The sequence below is a fragment of the Dromiciops gliroides genome, chromosome 5, assembly GCF_019393635.1.
Source record: "Dromiciops gliroides isolate mDroGli1 chromosome 5, mDroGli1.pri, whole genome shotgun sequence".
NCBI lineage: Eukaryota > Metazoa > Chordata > Mammalia > Microbiotheria > Microbiotheriidae > Dromiciops > Dromiciops gliroides.
In genome coordinates, this window is record NC_057865.1 from 118920274 (window position 1) to 118941048 (window position 20775).

At 42.3% G+C, this 20775-nt stretch overlaps 2 protein-coding genes across 2 annotated transcripts in view; one reads left to right on the plus strand and one right to left on the minus strand.

Annotated features, from left to right (window-relative positions):
• Window positions 1-13751, minus strand: part of SND1 (staphylococcal nuclease and tudor domain containing 1) — a 486824-nt gene extending 473073 nt beyond the window's left edge. The window contains exon 1 of the mRNA XM_043965422.1: window positions 13477-13751. Coding sequence (XP_043821357.1) covers window positions 13477-13554 — 78 coding nt within the window. The 5' untranslated portion in view covers window positions 13555-13751. The remainder of the gene's footprint in view (window positions 1-13476) is intronic.
• On the plus strand, window positions 4251-5723 carry LOC122727923 (type 2 phosphatidylinositol 4,5-bisphosphate 4-phosphatase-like). Its single transcript, XM_043965880.1, is given in 3 exon segments — window positions 4251-4274; window positions 4954-5655; window positions 5658-5723. Coding segments are annotated over 3 exon segments (792 nt in total).
• Window positions 13752-20775: the final 7024 nt, after the last annotated feature.

Consider the following 20775-nt stretch of genomic DNA (forward strand, 5'->3'; position numbering starts at 1 on the left):
AGGCATTTGGAGAAATGCCTTATGAAGAATTCATTACCTCCAGGCACATGGGTTCAAAAGAAGCGGGGCTTGAGCTAAATCTTAAAAGAATAGGTAGGATCTGGATAGGAAGAAAGGTAGAAGATTCTAGGTAGGGAGTACAAAGACTCAGAGATAGATTCAAGTTATAGGCAGAGAGCAGTGAGGGAAGTCAATGCTTTACATTGGGGTAGAGTGGCAAATGGGTCAAAAGGAAAGGTTCTGACCTTGGACAGCCTGGAAAGCAAACACAAACATTTCAGTGTTAGGCAGGAATAAAAGTGAGCCACTAGAGGTTCTTGAACAGAAGAATGATGTGATGAAAGTCATTTAAAATAAGATGTTCATTAATCTGGAGCTAGAACCAATATGGCAAATGATTCATTCCACAGAAAAATGCTTGTCTCTCACTCCCTCAAACTTCTACAGTAAAAGCAACAACAAAGACCAATATGGCTCAAAATTCCTGGTACATCCATTTCTCCCCTCCCAGATCCCTTGACCAAGAGCCAAACCAGGAGTGTTAGCATTGTACTGACATTGTACTGCATTTAACCCAGGGGCTCATCACCTCTTTTGTATCATGGATCACACTGACATTATGGTGAAACCTAAGAACCCCTTCTAGAAACAATGTTTTTAAATGCATAAAATAACATGCACAGTGCTACAAAGAAAACTGATTACATTGCAATACTGTTATCAAAGGACTTGATTTTTTTTTTTAAGTTCACAGACCCCAGGTTAAAAACAAATGCTTCCTGGGGCAGCTAGGTGGCACAGTGGATAAAGCACCGGCCCTGGAGTCAGGAGTACCTGAGTTCAAATCCGGCCTCAGACACTTAACACTTACTAGCCGTGTGACCCTAGGCAAGTCACTTAACCCTAATTGCCTCACTAAAAAAAAAAAATGCTTCCTAATCCAAATCCCTCATTTTACAAGTAAGGAAGAGGGAGCAGTCAAGTACTGAAAGCAATGGAAAATAGTTGTACAGTCCTTACAGTGACTTGCCCAAAATCCCTTAACCTCTCTGAGTATCGATTTAATCATCTACTAGTTAATGACAAAGCCAAAACAAGAACCAAGTCTTTTATAGCAATCAAAGGAGCTACAGATTCCCAGAACTTCTCCTTCATCCCTCACCTTGCCCAGTCTAGATCTAGAGCCCCAAGCTTGACCTCTAACTTCTCAGAACAGGTGTGTGTAGGAAGCTTCTGTTTTGGGGGGTTTTTGTGCAGAGTAGTGAGGGTTAAGTGACTTGCCCAGGGTCACACATCTAGTAAGTGTCAAATGTTTGAGGCTGGATTTGAACTCAGGTCCTCCTGAATCTAGGGCCAGCGTTTTATCCACTGTGATACCCAGTTGCCCCCTTTTTGTTTTGTTTTGGGGGGGGGGTTGGGGTTTGGGGGGTTTTTCGGGGCCATGAGGGTTAAGTGACTTGCTCAAACTTCTGAAGCACTGTACAGTCACAGACACTCGCACTGTATCCCAAGATATCTCAATCACTCCTACTCTACTGCTCTGTGGACCAAAGAAGAGCTAGGATTCCCCAAGTAAATACCTACAAGTTGGCCCAGGTGATAGCTCAAATTCCAATTCTATTCTACTCCACAGCATGGATTTGAAATTGACCTTCTTCAAGAATACTGACCAACAGAAATGGGAAACCACAGAATTAGTAAACCAAAGAAATATTTCACCACAAGACAGAAAGTTAATGGAAAGGAATCACATTTCCAAGGGTTAGGGGTTACAAAGCCCTTTAACACTGACCCTAATGCATTATATTGGTATCTCTATCACTCAATCTTATCAATGATAATTATTAAGAGATTAGCTGACAAACTTGGCAAAAATTCCTAAATGTTTACCATCTGTAAACATAGTGTTGCGAACAAAGTACCCCAAGAAGGACACTTTCCATATCACAAATTTACTTAAGACAGGAAGACAGAAAAGTAGATGTTACCTTCATCACTAGGCAACACAAGCATGAAAGAGGGGAAAATATACCAAATCAGGTTTATAACATAGACTGGCCAGCCCAAATAATGCCAATCGAAAAATGGTTTTGAGTTTAACATTAGGGCAGCTAGATGGCGCAGTGGATAGAGAACCTGCCCTGGATTCAGGAGGACCAGAGTTCAAATCCGACCTCAGACACTTAACACTTACTAGCTGTGTGACCCTGAGCAAGTCACTTAACCCCAATTACCTCACCAAAAAAAAAGAGTTTAACATTAAGTTTTTACTTCCGTAAAGCTGCTTAAGTTGGAATTTCTTGATGCCATCTGACAACTCTGTTCTTTTTTCCTAAAAATGAAAATTAAGTGAGAAAAACATAACTGCAATTTATCATATTAAGTCTCACTTAAAATAAGTTAAATCCTACCAATACTCCATCTGCACCAAATGTTCACAACCTGCGATCTTACACCATTTTATGCTGAAAAACAAAAACATATGTCTGACTCAAGAGAGGAAGTAGCAAAAAAAAACCAACAAAAAACTGAGGGTGCCTTCTTCTCCCAACAAATAAAACAAAAGAGCCATAAAACACAACCTTGTGGAAGAGTTATCAAGGAACAGAACTTAAAAGATGAGTCAAAACAATTTATCAAGCAAATGTATAATGTTTACTTTCTCAAAAAATTAAAAAGTTTTAATTATAGGATCCTAAAGCTAAAAATGAGCACAAAGATATATATTTAATATTACTCTTACTTAGTATTCTTCCTCAGCCCTGCCTCCAATCAGAAATACACCTAGGTCATCTCTGATAGGTGGATATCCACACTATTCTGAACAAATCTAGTCTTCTTTAATAATACTTTGGTGGTTCTATCTAAATTGAATTACTCCTTATTGATGCTTGCCTTTCTGTACCTAAAATTATGTTCTGAAATGCTCATGCAAATTTCTCTTTTTTCACCAAATAAACTGAATAGACCTCCCATCTGCCCTTAATTGCAATACTGACCACTGAGCATTGAGACTGATTTTGACCAACTGAAGCTTATAAAGGATTAGGTGTTAAAGGCTATAAAGTTACTGAAGTACATGTCAGGGCTGCCAGAGGTATGCATATTTATTAGCTCTAGCTTCTACTGAGTTCTTCACCTTAAGTCATTCTGAATATTTATTTTCCTTTGCATCTCCTCCCTTGGGAAAAGAGTAGTTAGCATTTGAGCACACAAACCTGACTAAAAGTCAGGGAACTAAAATCCTGCCCTTGGCTTTGAAAGACACAAATATGACTGGGAGAGAGTCATTTCCCCTCTCAGTATCTCCACTCTCTACATTTGTCAAAAGGGTTTTAAATTGATAATTGTTTATTAGGACACTAGAAATAATGATATTGTGTGTGTGTGTGTGTGTGTGTGTGTGTGTAACTTACTACATCACCTATCTTTATGTCACATAACCACCAAAACAGGACAGAGAAAGCCCAAAAAAGGCTCTACAAAATCTAATTTAACTAGGGGAATTCTGTACAACTTACCTTTCCCCAAATTTATCCCTTGTCTTCCCACTTCCATTATTTTGCTAACACTGTTCTCTCTGCCTGCCTAGAATATCCTTGCACAGTCAAGCCCTATCTGCCCAATTCTCACGGCTCCTTCAATGACCTCAAACACCATGTCTTTCATCGAGTTTGCTCTAATCCTGCAAGTACTCTCTCCCCTGAACTCTCATGGAACTTTTTACCTCTCTTGCTATACACTTTCCATTCCCATGTTAACTTGTGTACATTTATCTCTCCTACTAGAGTGAGCTTTCTGAAAGAGCTATTTTGCTTTCCTTATGGGAGATGTTTAATTTGTTGAAGGGAGAAAGAAAAGTCTTCTAAAGTCATACTAATAATCATGGAACCAAAAATTGTTCCCACAAACATCTGACTGCTGAGTACATTTCAGAAATAAGCTCTCAGAACTTGTATTCTGATAAGGGGACCACAAGTAACTACTGCAAATTAGAACAGAAGTGCTTAAGAGACGTACAAAAGCACCACAAAGGTGCAATGAGGAGACAGTGTGAAGTTTGCATTTTGTTCTGGAAGCAATAAGGAGACACAGAAAGCTTCTGAAGAAGATTCTGACATGATCACACTCCGAAGGATTATTCTGGCAGGTGTGTAGATAAGAGTGGACAGCATAGAAAGGAAACAACTAGAAAGCTAGTGATAGTCTTGAGAAAAGGGGATTGGAGCCCGAACTATGGAAGTGGCCACATGAGCAGAGAGGAAGGGATGGAGGTGAGAGATTTTGTGGAGGTAGAATCCAAAAGATTTGGCAATTTATTGATTGGATCAGGGTAGAAGAAGGGGGAGGATAAAAAGTCAAGAATGGCTCCAAGATTGCCCAGACTAGATGAAATGAAGGATATCCTCAACAGAAACAGTTGTTAAAGTGGAAGGGATGATTTTGAGAAGAAAATAATGGGTTCCACTTTAAATATATTGAGTTTGAGTTACTGATAGGATATTCAACTGGAAAAGTCCAAAAGGTGACTTCGTGATGAGAGACTCAAGTTCAAAAGGGAACTATATATGGATTGGGGATTGTCAGATGGGTTTCACCTTGAACATAGTAAATTTTTAATACAAATTTGCTGAATACCTCCAAGACACACTCTTTAGCTTCTGAAAAAAAAAACAAAACAGGACATATTCAACTAAAGGGAATGACATTATGGTCATTATAGTCAGTGCTTTAAACTACTGTGTACTGAGAACTGCCCACTCCCTGCACCCCTCCCCCCCAATAAAGCTCCTCACAAGGAAATTTAAATTTTGTTTGGCAAATCCTGACAATACCAGAAAAGTCCTAGTGAAGAAAGAAGAGACCCAGGGCGCTTTGCCCCAACTCCAGTGGATGCTGCCTCCATTTCACCCCAGCCTACCGCCAAACCCCCTCACCGGTCCATGATTGGAGCCTCGGAAGCTGCTGGTGCTGAGGACTGTGACATGCGCTGGAGGCAGTATCCCTGGCTGGGTCCCAACTGCGCTGTTCAGCCTGATAACAGAATTCCCACCTCCTTACACAGCCATTGCCGGTCCAGATGCCAGTGGTGTTCCTATAATAAACTGCTGTGTGTGCCAATCTCTAATCAATTTGGATGGCAAGCTTCACCAGCATGTAGTGAAATGTACAGTCTACAATGAAGCTACGCCAATCAAAAACCCACCAACAGGGAAGAAATATGTTAGATGTCCATGTAATTGTCTCCTCATCTGTAAGGATATATCTCGGCAAATAGGATGTCCAAGACCCAACTGTAGACACATTATGAATCTGGGCCCAGTAATGCTAATTCCTGAAGAACAGCCTGCTCAGCCTGCATTACCAATCCAACCAGAAGGGACAAGAGTAGTATGTGGGCACTGTGGAAACACACTCCTGTGGATGGAACTGAGGTTCAACACTCTAGCAAAATGCCCACACTGCAAAAAAATTTCCTCAGTGGGTAGTGCACTTCCCCGAAGACGTTGCTGTGCATATATTACCATTGGAATGATATGTATTTTCATTGGAGTTGGACTAACTGTTGGTACACAAGATTTTGCCAGGCGATTTCATGCAACCTATGTTTCTTGGGTAATTGCTTATCTTTTAGGCTTGACCTGCCTAATCTTGTTACTTGTTACTGGGCTTGTTACTGAGGAGCCATAAAAGTCAGTTATCCAGAACACAGTTTTGCATAAGCTTGCTTCTAGTGATAGATTGATGCAGGTGAGAATCTTTAGCAGTTCTGGATAAAATACATGGACATTTTGTAATCATTTTCCTTGACGGATTCCATTCTAAGTACAGTAGTTCCAAGTTGGGGGGAGGGTCTTTAAAAATATCCATTGCACTGCATTATATGCAAAGAATTTGTTTTGATGCTAGATTTCCAAGCTCTGAATAATAAAGCCGTTTACATGTTTAAAAAAAAAAGACACCATTGTTGTAGTAAAAACAGAAGCACTTCTGCCCCTTTTCTATGCAATAAGTGAATGGAAGCAATGGCAGGAAAGACTTGTGGGAAAGAGAGAATTTATTTTAACCCTCCACACCAAAAACAAGATCAAAGAAATTGCTATCACTCATCCTTCTGACATATGAAGAACCACGGAAGATTCACCCCAGTATTACAAAAACGATCTATGTGTTCCAATAAAAGGAAAACATACGGAAATCAAGTGAAGACAGATGGCAGAGTCTATACTTTGATTTCAGTCACAAAGCATAATCCAAGCCCATAGATACTGGGAAAAGATACACCTGTCTATGGCTTTTGAAGTCTTCGATCTCCTGACCCAACACCAGCTGACAGTTTTCTTCTTCTGCCAAGACTGGGATACTCCTCAGAGCAACCCATGGGTTCAGAAACCTTCAGTTTTTCCATCATTTCCAAAGACTGTTCAATGAAGAGGAGCAGCTCCAAAATGTTTGTGTCAAATCACTGTCTAAATTCCTCCTTGACTTAATCTCAACAGTAATTCTGCTTTTCCCCACCCCAACTTTGAATAACAGGACAGTGCCTTTGCTTCCTCTATCACTCAATATTTTGGAAAATCCAGAAATTTTTACCTCTTGGTTCCCAAGTCTTCTCTAAGTTAAAAAAAAAAAATTCTACACCTAGGACTACATATGAGCAAAAGTTCCTGGTCAGAGACCACGGATATCCTCTACCTCCCAACAATCTCACCACATCAGTGTAGCCAACAGAGTGAAAAAGGATTATTCCGAGTCTTCATCCTTTTGCAGCAAACCACAGCTACAAATCAGTGCATGAAAACCAAAAAGTTCTCAGAATAAGTACAATTCTATTTGACCAGTTGGTACCCAAGAGGAAAGCAACACTTATTTGCCTAATCATTAAAGTACTTTTACCTCACTCCCCTACCATAGCTCTACCTTTCTGCAATAGTAACATACCAATTAGCCCTAGTATTTCTTTTTTTTTTTTTTTAGGGAGGCAATTGGGGTTAAGTGACTTGCCCAGGGTCACACAACTAGTTAAGTATTAAGTGTCTGAGGCCGGATTTGAACTCAGGTACTCCTGACTCCAGGGCCGGTGCTCTATCCACTTCGCCACCTAGCTGCCCCTAGCCCTAGTATTTCTGAAAAAAGTTAACACTCCAGGAAAATACCAGCATGCCTACCAGAAAAGTGGAAAGGACCTCAATTTACCAGTGCATCGTACCATCCTTGGCAAGAGCTCTGTAATCTGGCATTAAAGTATGTCCTACTCACCTCTTTTAAAGTTCCCCCCAGTTCTCAAGCAATCTTCTTGGGCTAACACAAAAAGGTAGCATTCAAAGACAATACATCCTACCTGAACAATGAATTTTAAATTCCTACTGCTAAAAACACAAAACCAATTGAAGGCCTTATTTCTACTCACATGAAGATACTTACAATACTGGTAGGTCATGGACAAAGAAAGATCCTTTCCCCAACTTGGTTGTTACCAACTTCACTGTCTTACAGTCAGTTGAGGTTTCTAACCCCCAGAGAAGAGAATATAGCCCATCCTCCCATAATCCCACACTCACACCCCATAGTCAATCAGTTGTCAAGTCACATCCCTTCTACTTATCCCCTTCTCTCTTCTGATACTGCCACCTCCCTGAAGCAGAAGGCCCTTATCACCACATAGCTGGACTATTTCAGGAGCCTGTTGATTGGTCTCCTTATCTCAAATCTATCCCCAATGCAGTCCACCCAATGCAATCCATAGTCCTCTCAGCTGTTAAACTGATCTCTCTAAAGTGCAGATATGACCATATCACCCCTTTATTCAATACTCTAGTGGTTCCCTATCACCTCCAGGATCAAATATAAAATGACCTGTTTGAAACTTAAAACCCTTCATACCCTGGCCTCTTCCTACTTTTCAAATTTCCTTATACCCTACTTCCCCCCTCAGCACTCTGCAATTCAGTGACAATGGCATCCTTACTGTTTCTCAGCCATGACACTCCATCTCCTGACTGGACATTTTCATTGTTGTCCCCATGCCTAGAACCCCCTCTAATTGTGTGACCCTGGGCAAGTCACTTAACTTCTGACTCAGTTTCCTCAACTGTAAAATGGGGATGATGATAATACTTCACAGAGTTGTTGTGAGGCTCAAATGAGACATTTGTAAAAGCATTTAGCACAGTGCCTGGCCCAAAGTAGACGCTATCTATGTCCTCCCTCTGCTTCTCAAGCCTCAGCTAAATTCCCAGCTTCTGCGAGCCTTTCACAGTCTTCTTTCACCTTACTGCCTGCCATGCTGAGACTATCCCTAACTTGTCCCGCATATAAATTGTTTCTATGTAGTTGTTTGTATACGTTCTCCCCCATTAGACTGTGAGCTTCTTGAGAGGACAGTTTTTCATCTTCCCTTCTATCTCCAAGGCTTAGTAAGGTGCCTGTCGCATGGTAGTATCTTCATAAATGCTAGTTGTCTAACTGACTGACAGGAGGAGCAGAAGAGGGAAGAGAAGGCTCGAGGAAGGCTGTCACAAAGAAAAGTGTGCTGCCAACCCCAACCAGCAAAGCACTTGACCATCATTTCTATAGTCAATTTCCATATTAAGCACCTAATAACTAAAGAGTCCTATAGTTATTATTATATCACTGGGGGAGATACAAAAAATAACTAAAATAGGTTCTCTGTCTTCATAAAACTTACAATCTAATATGGAAATACAATACAACATGCACACAATTATAATACAAAAAAATACGCTGAAAAGAAAAAGCTATCAAATGACAGAAAATTGATGAGGCTACTTAGAATCTGTCCAACCACCTCACTGAACCGAATCCCACAGAACAAAACATCGAAGGTAAAAAGAAATTAAGATTCCTTTACTCCAACCTCTTGGGGCAGCTGGGTGGCACAGTGGATCACAGACCGGCCCTGGATTCAGGAGGACCTGAGTTCAAATCCGGCCTCAGACACTTGACACTTACTAGCTATGTGATCCTGGGCAAGTCACTTAATCCTCATTGCCCAACCCCCCCTCCAAAAAAAAGACAATCCAACCTCTTCATTACAAAGAAGGGAGGAGACAAGATTTACCCTAAATCCCCACAACTAGTTATCAGCAGATGTCTTTAATTTCCTATATAGTGTCCCCACTATGCTATTCAACTCAACAATTATTTGTTTTGTTTTGTTTTGGGTTTTTTTGGTGAGGCAATTGGGGTTAAGTGACTTGCCCAGGATCACACAGCTAGTAAGTTTGTAAAGTGTCTGAGGCTGGATTTGAACTCAGGTCCTCCTGAATCCAGGGCTGGTGCTCTATCCACTACACCACCTAGCTGCCCCAACTCAACAATTATTAAGCACCTACACACATCGTGCCATGGAAGCAGCATCACATAGTGGACAGAGAACTGAACTCTGGACTGTCTCAGACTCTAGCTGTGTGAACACAGGAAAGTTCCTTAATTTCTCTGAGGCTGTAAAATAGGAATAATGATAATAGCACCTACCTCATAGGTTTGTTATGAGGACCAAATAAGCTAATAGATAGGAAGTGATCTGCCTGCCTTCCAAAGCTATCTCACTTTGATGGGCTAGACATTAAGCAGACAGGCAATCTCCCCAGGTAACCTTTCCTAGGGTGGGCAAAAACTTCTTGTAGATAAAATGAAAATGGGTATCAGAGATTCTCTTCTCACTCTATTGTTTGTTCATTGAATCTCTACCAGATATAAATATGAGAGAGGAGGGCATGGGAAATGAAAATAAGAGCATGGGGGAAGTTAAATTTGGGATCTAGTTTCTCTTTTATACCTATATAAAGTGCAAGACTAGTTTTACAGTGAAAAAGACTAGAATTCGATTCAGAGAACCGTTCCTGCCCACAGATCCCTGCGTGTCCTTGGACAAGTGACATCTCTAAACCTCACATTCCTCATGTCCAAAATAAAGGGGATTGGTTTAAACAGCCTTTGTGGGCCCTTTAGACTATAAATTTATGTTGTTCAGTCTTATCAGTTGTGTCCAACCCTTTGTGACCCTATCTGGAGTTTTCTTGGCAAAGATACTGGAGTGGTTTGCCATTCCCTTCTCCAGCTCATTTTACTGATGAGGAAACTGTGGCAAACAGGGTTAAGTGACTTGCTATCTTTAAGTGTCTGAGGCTAGATTTCAACTCGGGTCTTCCTGACTTCAGACCCAGTGCTCTCTATCATTGCAGCACCTACAATCCTCTAATTAGAATCTCAGCTCTGCCACTAAAAACCTGTGTAACCTTGAATAAATCACTTCAATTTCTTTGGGCCCCTTAAGGGGCAGACCTAGATGTTCTCTAAGTGTCCTTTCAATAATAAATCCTATGATCCGAAATCAAGAAAATAGGAAGCCTTTCATTTGAAAAGGGGATGAAAGAAGTACAATCCATACCTGTGATTTCAGTATTTAAGGAAACCCCAAGAGAGGAAACAATGCCAATGCAAATAAGCAACTGTACCTCAACCTCAAGAGTTGCCTAGGGGGCTCAGAGGGTCAAATGACTTGCCTAGAGTTAGAAAGTCACCAGATAACAGTTAACCTAAGTTTTCCTGACTCACAAACCAGTTCTCCAACCACTACAATGACAACGTCTCTCAACTCTTTCTTATTCTCTTTCTAAGAACAAAAGTTATGGGGCCTTTAGTAAGTAGTTTATAGAAGTCTAGTAAATATAGCTTATAATAAAGCTTCATATGTGGTTTATAGTTAACAATATTTCTTGGATCACAGCTGAAAAAACAAAAAATGTTCTTTGAGGGCAAGTACTGTCTTATTTCATCTTTTCATTCAGTCCCTAGAAGTATACCTTGGGGGGTATGGGGAGGGGGAAGGAGGACTGGACTTATTTGTCACAGGGTACACCTGATGTGGGAACTCCCTCTACTGACATGATAGACACCTATTCTTCAATTCATAGTCTTAGAGTTGTCTGATTCACTGAGAGGTAAAGTAAGTGATTTGTACAGCTCCAAAAAGGAACTTTAACCCAGTAATTCTTGACTCCAAGACTGGCTCTTGGTCTACTATACCATGACTTACACATATAAGCCCTTGTTAAATGTTTGCTTAACCGAACTAAATAACTAGAAAACAAAAGTAACCAGGATCAAGAAATCTGGAATTGGCCAAAAGAAGGTGATCAGGTCCTAGAACGCCAGGGATATTGAGAAGGGATCAATGTTTTGGGGGAGATGGAAAAGATGCTAATCCAAGATTTTAAAAAATCATAAAGTTGAAAGCATGAAAATGAAATTGGGAAGATGAAAAGCTAGGATTGAGACCCCACTGATCAAAATAAAGTACAAGGGGGTGGGGAAGGGAGGAAGGGAGGGAGGGGGGCAGGGAAAGGGGCATCCAAAAGCATCAGAGATTATAGTGATCTGAATGGAGGAGATTGGGGAGAGGTCTGGAGAAAAAGAGGGGAAGCAAGAAATTTTAGGTTTTACCAATGGCAAAATGTGGGAATTCTACAGCCTAAAAAAATAAAGACTGGAAGAGACAAACTGAAAAAGTCCCATCTTGTTCAAACAAGGATCCACCACCCCTACTCCAATGCTTTAGAACACACTCCTTCATTTCTGTACATTTCTGTACATTTCAGAATCATCTTCAAACAAGGCTGAACTCAGATGCCACCACTTCTTTCAGATAAGACTTCTCAAACCCTGCAAATCCACTTCCCCAACCCCCACCTAGCATTCTGTACCGATCTCTCCTTTGCCCCCAATACTCTCTGCACTGTATTCTACTTCTATGTGTATGTTACAATGGCTGTCCCTACCTCCACCCCAAGAGATATAAGACCAGAAGTAAGACACTAATGGGCAAGGTCTATATGATTTTTATTGTTATATCCTCAACCCCTAGCTGCTGAGGACAGAAGTCTGGAGTGCAATGGCTTCCAGGCAGGGACAGTTGTCATCACTTGAATAACAGAAGCAAACCAAAACTAAGTAAATGTCAAAATGAACTGGGGGGAGCAGAGACAGGGGAAGTCCACCAAGACCTTATCCCTCTTAATCAAAAAATCCCAGTGTGAGGACTGAGAGTCTAATAGAAGCCTGATTCCAGATTGCTAAGAAAGGAATCCATGCAGGTTACTCCTTCACACACGTGCATGGGAGGAGGGGCAACCATTTTGTAGTAGCAGAGACAACTTCCATGTTTTGTCCTTGAAGGAAGAAGGCTTCCCTTTCTCAAATTCAACTAATTCAATACAACATTTATTATACACCTGCTATTTGCAAGTCACTGTACTAAGCACTGGAGATACAAAGACCCCCACCCCCATCCCCCAAAAGTCCCTGCCCTCGAGGAGCTTACATTCTAATGGGAAGATACAACACATACACAAATAAGTACAGGACGACGAAAACCGAGGAAGCAGAAAACTTTAACAGGGAGGAATCAAGGGCCGCTTCACCAAAAACGTGGCCCTTGAAATGAGCTGTGAAGATACGGTGGATAAACAGGAGGAGTACAACCAGGCTCGGGAAAGAGCTTGGCAGAGGTGAATAACTGAGTTCCGGAAAGACTTAACAGTTCAGTTTAGCAGGAATATAAAGTTCATGATGGAGAGTAGTATGAGGGTAAGGCTGAAAAGGTAGGCTGGAGACAGACTATGGTGGACCTTAAATGATAAACTAAGGGGGTTCTATTTTATTGTAAAACTAATGAGGAGCCACTGAAAACTTTTGAGTAGGAGAGTGATTATTTCAACATGTATGTAGAGGATGGATTGGAGAAAGAAGAGACGACCAGGAGAGGGAGGCTAGTATCAAGAATTACTGAGAGCCTAAAACAAACATGGTGTGTGAGCATGGGATGGGGTACAGGAGAGGTGTCTGTGTCCACATGTTATTCCTGGTAGTCAGAGGAAAAGAACAAACCGATCCAATCTAAGAAGACTGGAGGTTGGGGTAAGGAGGTGTGATGTCCCCGTTTCCAGACTCCATTAGAACGTAAAGTAAGTATCCTCGGCCTCAGCTAACAGGAGGGGTGGAGGAGTCCGAGATTGGAGGTGGGGAGGATCTCTGTATTAGATTACAGTTAAGGATTCCCGTTTCAGTTTCCAGTTCGGGGGGTCAAAGGGGAGGGTATCCTCGTCCCGATGAGACAAGAGAAGGAGGGAAAACTGTCCCAGAGTTCCATCTCAGCATATGGGGGAGAGGAGTCTCGTCTGTGCTCTGCTGGCGATGGGGGAAGAGGAGGGGGAAGGAGGGGCTCCTGTCTCGGGCTTCGGGATGGGGGGGGGGGGGAAGGGGAGGTCCCTCTCCCACTCGAATTGGCCGGACTATGGGGCTGGGGGCGAAGGGTAGGGCTCCACGTCCTGGGAGGGCAGAAGGGATCCCTGTGCCAAACTCTGGTTTAAAGAGGGCTCAGGGTGGGTCTGGGGCCCAGGCCCGGCTGTCGGAAGGGTTACAAGCTTGGGAGCCCCGGGCCCCACTTCTCACCATCTTGACGATGCCCCGCTGCAGGGTGGGGAGTGCGGGTCCCCCGGAGGAGCCGCCGCTCTGCGCGGAGGAGGCCATGGATGGAGCAGAAGAGTTTTCCAGGCGATCGGCTGGGGTGTGGAGTAGAGGCCGGCGCTGCGACGAGACTGTCGGGCGAGAGGCTGGGACGGACAGACGGACGGAATCGGTCCACAGCAGCACTAGCACCCGGACTGGAAGCAAAGAGGAGACGCTATAGCGGCCGCCGCCACACGTTCTACTCGCCGCGCAAGCGCGCCAGAGACCTGCCACCCACTGCCCAATCAGAACGTCCGGTCCACCGGAACCCAAGCCAATCGACACGCTGTTGATAGAGCCCCGCCCCCAGGCCCCGTAGCGGGATGTGGGCGCCCAGAGGCATTGACAGAGCTGATTCGTCGTGACGTCACGAAGCGAAGGGTGGGACTTCCGGGGGTAGCGGTAGGTGGTGGTGTCTGGAGGGGCCCGGAGGCGTGGTGGGGAAGGAAAGGACACGTCAGCATCTGGCCGGCGGGGCGCAGGGGGCCATGGGAGCGGGGAGGAAGGCGGGGAGGGCAGCCCCTCCCTCTGGACACGCCCTACCGGACCCCGCCCCGCCCCTACCCGCTTCGACAGTACCCAGTGAGAGGAAGCGAGATCCTGGGAGTCTAGCGGGACCGGGATGGAGCGGAGCGCTCGGAGTCTGAAAAGTAAATAAGTAATAAGTAAATTTTAAAACCCAAGTCCTGCAAAAATTTACATATGTGCTGACTTTATGTCAGTAGAAACTAATCACGTGCAGAATAATTCATAAAGCAAAGATTCACGAATGTACATGTACGAATAAAGCCAAGGAAAGACGGACGCGTTCGCTCCTCCATCCCAAGCTCTGGACGAGCACAGTGCAGAAGTACAGAGGAATGGCAAGCACGATCCCAGCACTCCAGCTGCAAAGTGGAAACTCTCAAAAAGCAAACGGTGACAATGCGATGCTGATGAGTACACACCCGAGGAAAACCTTTAGGAAATCTTTTCACAGAAAGCTCGCTCCGGTTCATGTTCCCTACCGGGGAAGACCTCTGAACTTGAGTCCCTGCCTCCTTTTGCTTCCTGAAAACCATCCTTGGCTCCCCTCCAAGCCCGCAGGCTAACAAGAGCATTAAACTTTTATACAACAATAAGAAAGAAAAGAAAGGAAGGAAGGAAGAGGATTCAAACATGAACCTGTAGAAGTCAGGTGGAGTGGTTTGTTCTCTGCCGTGCCAATCTTCCTCTTTCCCACACCACCTTCACCTCCATCACTACCTCTTTTCACTATCCCCATCTGGCACTGACTGCTTTGCCTTCGGAAACTTCAGTACGGGCAACTTTCTCTAGCTCCATGTGTAGCTTGATGTAAAAATGTAGACTAATTCCTGTCAGCTTCTTCCCTTTGGGCCACTTGCTGTACGTATGAAGCAGCCTTCAATAGAAGCCTTTCTCCAGCTTCACAAGAAGCTCAAGATTTCTGTTCTTTTTGCCACTTTTTTCCCATTTGCCTCTACTCTGCTATACCGGTATATTCTCTATGGTGTGGAAGTAGCTGCCTCTTACAATGTGCTGTTGTAGACATCTCAAACTCAACACCTGCAAAACAGAACTCGTTATCTTTTCCCCAGATTCTATTCCTGTCCCAAACTTCCTTACAAGTATTAAAGACCTTATCTTTCCTGTCACTGAGATTCACAACCTTGGAGGAATTATCTCTGACTCCACTCACTCCAAATATCCAATCTATCACCAAATCTAGTCATTTCCTCCTTTACAACATCACTCATATAAGTTTCCTTCTCTCCACTCACATAACCACTGCCCCTAATTCAGGCCTTTATCACAATTTACCTGGATTATTGCAATGGTCTTCTGTTTGGTCTCCCTACCTCAAACCTCTCCACTCCAATCCATTCTCTACCAATGATTTTCCTAATATACAGATCTGTCATCTTCCTATTTGATAAACTCCAGTGATTCCCTATTATTTCTATGATCAAATATGAACTACTACATTTGACATTTAAAGCTATTCATAATGGACCTTTCCAGTCTTTTTGAACATTGCTCTTCTCCACGCACTCTGCAGTGCTGTTCCTCACACATAGACTCGCCATCTTTCATCTCCACACCTTTGCACTGGCTGTCCCCCATTCCTGAAAGATATGTCCTCCTCACCTCTACTTCTGGGAATCCTACTTTCCTCCAAGACTATTCATATCACCCTCTACTTGGAGCCTCTCTCTCTCTCTCTTTTTTTTTTTTGTTGGTATATAAAGCATTCTATACATGCATTATATACATAGCATCCCTAACTTCAATTCTGGAACATGGATTTCTCAGCCTGAATGAGGTTGTCTCCATTTCCTAATGGGTAGCATTAACATAGGTGGCACCTGTTCCCTTGGGACTTCCAAAGCCAGGGAATAGGGCAGAAAATAAGTGACCTATAAATTTAGCCCCTCTCCTTTGTCCAGATAGCATTCCTCTCAAACAGAGGCATCCCTAGCATCTTCCCATTACCCCGTAGTGTATACAAACTTAACTTACTCTTCATCCAGATTTTGGCCCACATCATTTCCACTGGGTTTATCTCTATGACTATCCAGCTGGTGAACAGAGCTTTCATGGTACCTAAATGCTTGAACTTCTTATGTCCCTGTCTTAAATTTACTAGAAAATCCAATTAGTTCCCTTAGAGGCAATAAGTGGCTTTGGTACATCACGTGTCTAGGCAAACAGCCATTGAAGACTACTCTTTCAGCATCTTGGTATGGGATAACTCAGCATCTATCCATTATTTCTGGTTTACACAGGAAACTAAATTCTGATAACAGGAATCTATGACCTTACTGAAGGTCCAGTTGGTGAACTTGAGCATGTCTCCTTTCTATGCTTTACTGATCTAAGGCTATAACTAAAGTATAGGCTAATCTTCTAGTCAGAAGGCATACTGCTTATGTATCACATCTCTAGATCATCTCCATCCCCTAAGACTGCAAAGCACAGGGTAACAGGTAGCTATGGCTCATACTCAAACATTCTAAGCTGCTCCTTGAATATAAAACCCCATTAAAAAAAAAACAATAGGGGCAGCTAGATGGCGAAGTGGATAAGGCACCGGCCCTGGATTCAGAAGTACCTCAGTTCAAATCCAGCCTGAGACACTTGACACTTACTAGCTGTGTGACCCTGGGCAAGTCACAACCCCAATTGCCTCACCAAAAAAAACCCAAAAAAACAATAGTGTTCTGGTGATGCTACAGGGCTAGAGATTATAGAAAACTAAGATTTCTGAAAAATCAAAAGTATAAGTGACTGAAAAGACAATGGAAATGTACCTAGAGAAAGAGTCCCTGTTATGACCCAAGGAAAAATTCCACAAAGTCTCTAAGAAACTATGCCAGAGGGACAGCTAGGTGGTGCAGTGGATAAAGCACTGGCCCTGGATTCAGGAGGACCTCAGTTCAAATCCAGCCTGAGACACTTGACACTTACTAGCTGTGTGACCCTGGGCAAGTCACTTGACCCTCATTGCCTCACCCCCCCCCACCCCCCGCAAAGGAAACTATGCCAGAAAGCAGATGTGTGGCGAGAAACCAGCTTCCTCTGCATGTTTATGCCTTCCTAAGTACTTCTTTCCCCAAGTGTCAGAAGTTGGTCCCAGAAAAGATCTAGAACTATGTCAAACCTTTCATAAAGAAGGAACAGACAAATATCCTTCCTCTCCAAAGCTCTCACAGTCATCTCCTTATCCGCATCAAACTTCAATATGTCATCATGTTTTCTACCAATTAGAAGAGTCCCATGCAAAATGCCCCAGACTTTGCTAGAAACCCTGGTTATCTCCTAAATCACATACCATACTTTGTGGAAACTAAATAAAGATCAAAATGACCACACTTGGTGTCAATATGGATTTGAAGATCTCTTCTTGATCACCTAAAGGCTCAACAGGTAGGGAACCTTTGATCTAGAGCTCAGCCAGAGCAATCTCTGAGCAGCAAGTTCCCTGATTCTTCTTTAGACTCTTCTGTGTTTCCTGCTATTTCTCTCAGCCAAACTCCAAGCCTTCCTCAGGGTCCTACCCTGAGTCATTTTTCTCTCATTTATTCATTCATTCAACAAATACTTATTGAGTACAAATGTTTATTCAAATGCTAAGCCCTGTGAGCAACACAAAGATGAGTGGAATGCTCCACCAGAATATTCAAATTCCTACAACCTATTTGGAGTCATCATCTATTCAAAGCCATTGCAGATGAGTCCCCCATTTTTCCACTGAATCTCTCAGACCATGACAGTGTTATACACATGACATCATAGTAAGGCAAAAAGAGCATTCATCTAAAATAGAATGCAAAATAAATAACAATGAATTAAAATTAATTAAAATCACCTGCTTCCCCAAACTATCTCCTCTCACATCTGTAGCTCCAGAATGGTGGGAGTCCACATCCTCATTTCTTTTGCTGCTCCATCAGCTCAGGGCTGCAAGCTAGGGAACAGAAACAGTGCTGCTGACCAACAAGTCAGAAGAATGCTGAAGTTTTCATGCCTGAGCAGTGCTATCTCTCTGTATGCTTAAAATAACACTCCCCCACCCCCGGGAAGTGATAAAGTCTCCAACTCCCAGCACAGAAATAATGAAACCTCAGGATCTGGCAAGCAATATACAATTATGTGAAATCACAATTTGTAGAACTGTAGGGAACACCTCCCCAGGGTCAGCTAGGAGGAACAGTAGATAGAGTGCTGTACCTGGAGTCAGGAAGACTCATCTTTCTGAGTTCAAATTTGGGCTCAGATACTAGTTGGGTGACCCTGGATGTCATTTAACCCTGTTTGCCTCAGTTTCCTCATCTGTAAAATGAGCTGGAGAAGAAAATAGCAAACACTCTAGTATCTTTGCCAAGAAAACCCTAAATGGGGTCATGAAGAGTCAGATATGACTGAACAACAACAACTCCATGGGCTCATTGTAACTTCATTTCCTCTCTGCCTTATCCAAATTTGAGGGAGGGGAACAGGTATTGGAGCAGAGCAGACTGTCTAAACGAGTAAAAAGAACCAATCATGTTTTGTTTGGGGGTTTTTTTGTTGTTTTTTGGGTTTGTTTGGGTTTTTTTTTGCTAATAACAAGATTTCTAGCAGTTTCTTTTTAAAGAGAATTTTCAAAATCTTCCTCCTTATTTGTGTTCTGTTTAAGTATATAAGCTCCTTTCATATCACACTTAAAGCAGAAAAGGACCTGATAAGTCATCTAGTCCCACCCCTTAATTTTACAAATGAGGAAACTGAGGTCCAAGGAACTCACCCAGTCCAAGTATTTCTAAAGACTGGGAGTTTACCAACAGCTGCCCTAGTTCACAAGGGGAATTCCAAAGAACTTGAAGGAATCTTAGAGAAGATCTAGTTCAGGAGTTCTTAACTTGTGTGTCATGGGCCCCTCTGTTCATCTAGTGGACACTTCTCAGAATGTTTTTAAATGCATGATATAAAAAAACATTGATTACAAAGGAAACCAATTATATTGAAATACAGTTACAAAACTATTCTTTAAAATCCACAGATTCCACTGAAAGGATATAAAGAAATAGAGAAAAGAGTAATGTTATTATCCCCAATTTATAGACGAGGAAACAGATTCAGCCACACACTAAATGTCTTATGAGTAGTTTAGTCCCTGTACTGGCCATAGATCTTCTGACTTCTGATCCTGCTGTGTTTCCTAGGATGCCTAGTATGCTTTTTGCTGTTGTTCAGTCATTTTTCAGTCATGTCCAACTCTTTGTGATCCAATTTGGGGTTCTGTTTTTGTTTTTGTTTTGGAAAAGATACTAGAGTGGTTTGCTACTTCCTTTCCCAACTCATTTTACAGATGAGGAAACAGACAAACAGGGTTAAGTGACTTGCCCAGGGTTACTAAGCTAGTAAGTGTCTAAGGCTGGATTTGAACTCAAAAAGATGAGTCTTCTTGACCAGGACCAGCCCTCTATCTTCTGTGCCTCTAGCTGCCTCTGTATGCCATGCTGCTTCCTCTGATTTTTTCCTCCTACGACAGGATGAGCCTGGTGATATTTTCTCAACACCAAATAAGAAAACATAGTCTGGCATGGGATTTCCACCCCCCACCCCCCCAGATTTCAAAGTTTATTTTAAAAAAGCAACAGGACAGAATATTTTAAATTGAACCCATCCTAGAAAATCTGAGATATACAAATGTCATGGGAAAAGGTAAGTAGGTTGGAAGGACAAATAATTTTCTCTTCCCCCTAATCACAAACACATCTTTCCTTTCTAACACAATGAATCTCTCCTTCTCTCTCTCCCTCTCCCTCTCTCCCTCCCTCCCTCCTTCCCTCCCTCCTTTCCTCTCCATCCTCCCCACACACTGTGCCACATTTTCTCTCACTGTATAATCAGTTATTACTACTAAGGATATTATTAGTTGAGAATTAGCTACTCAAAGGTGTCATCTGGGCAGGAACCAAGAGACTAAGAACTACACTTTACCATTCTCAGGGAACTATATGGCTAACCTTTGTAATCACTAAATTCTAAGCATGTTCAAGACTCTTAGGTCTGGGTAGAAGGATCAGTGAAGTCTAATCTCTATATTTCTAGTGTGTGAATATCTTGCTACTAGCAATGACATGACAGTCTTGACATATTTGTTGCTATTTGGTTAAGATTGACATTTGACTATTGCTATATCCCAAAAGTTACTACTGACCCAGGATTACCACCAATACCTTAAAAATTTTTTCAAGAGGAAAAGTCCCCATATTTGTAGCAACTCTTTTTGTAGTGGCAAAAGCAGGAAATAAGGGAATGCTCATCAGTTGAGGTATCAATGAATAAATTGTTGTATATGAATGAAATGGAATACTCCTGTGCTGTAAGAAATGACAAAAAGGACAGTGTCAGGGAAACTTGGGAAGATTTGTATGAACTGATGCAAAGAGAAGTAAGAAGAACCAGAAGAACAATTTATTCAATGAAATATTTACCTATTAATATTATGTTTTGGAGTCTTGGAAGCTGTTGAAGACATGGATACTTACAAGAAGTGCATCTTTGGACTAAGACACCAGTTAGGAGAGGCTAGCTATGACTTCAGCTCAAAAGAGCTTGGAGAGGAATAAGTTATGGTATGATAATTCAGTTTGTTGTCAGGATCTCCAGCCAGGGAATTAATATCTACCAAGAAATCTTGGTGTGCAAGGGAAACAAGTTATAAAACCAATGGGGAGTTACCTCATACTAACT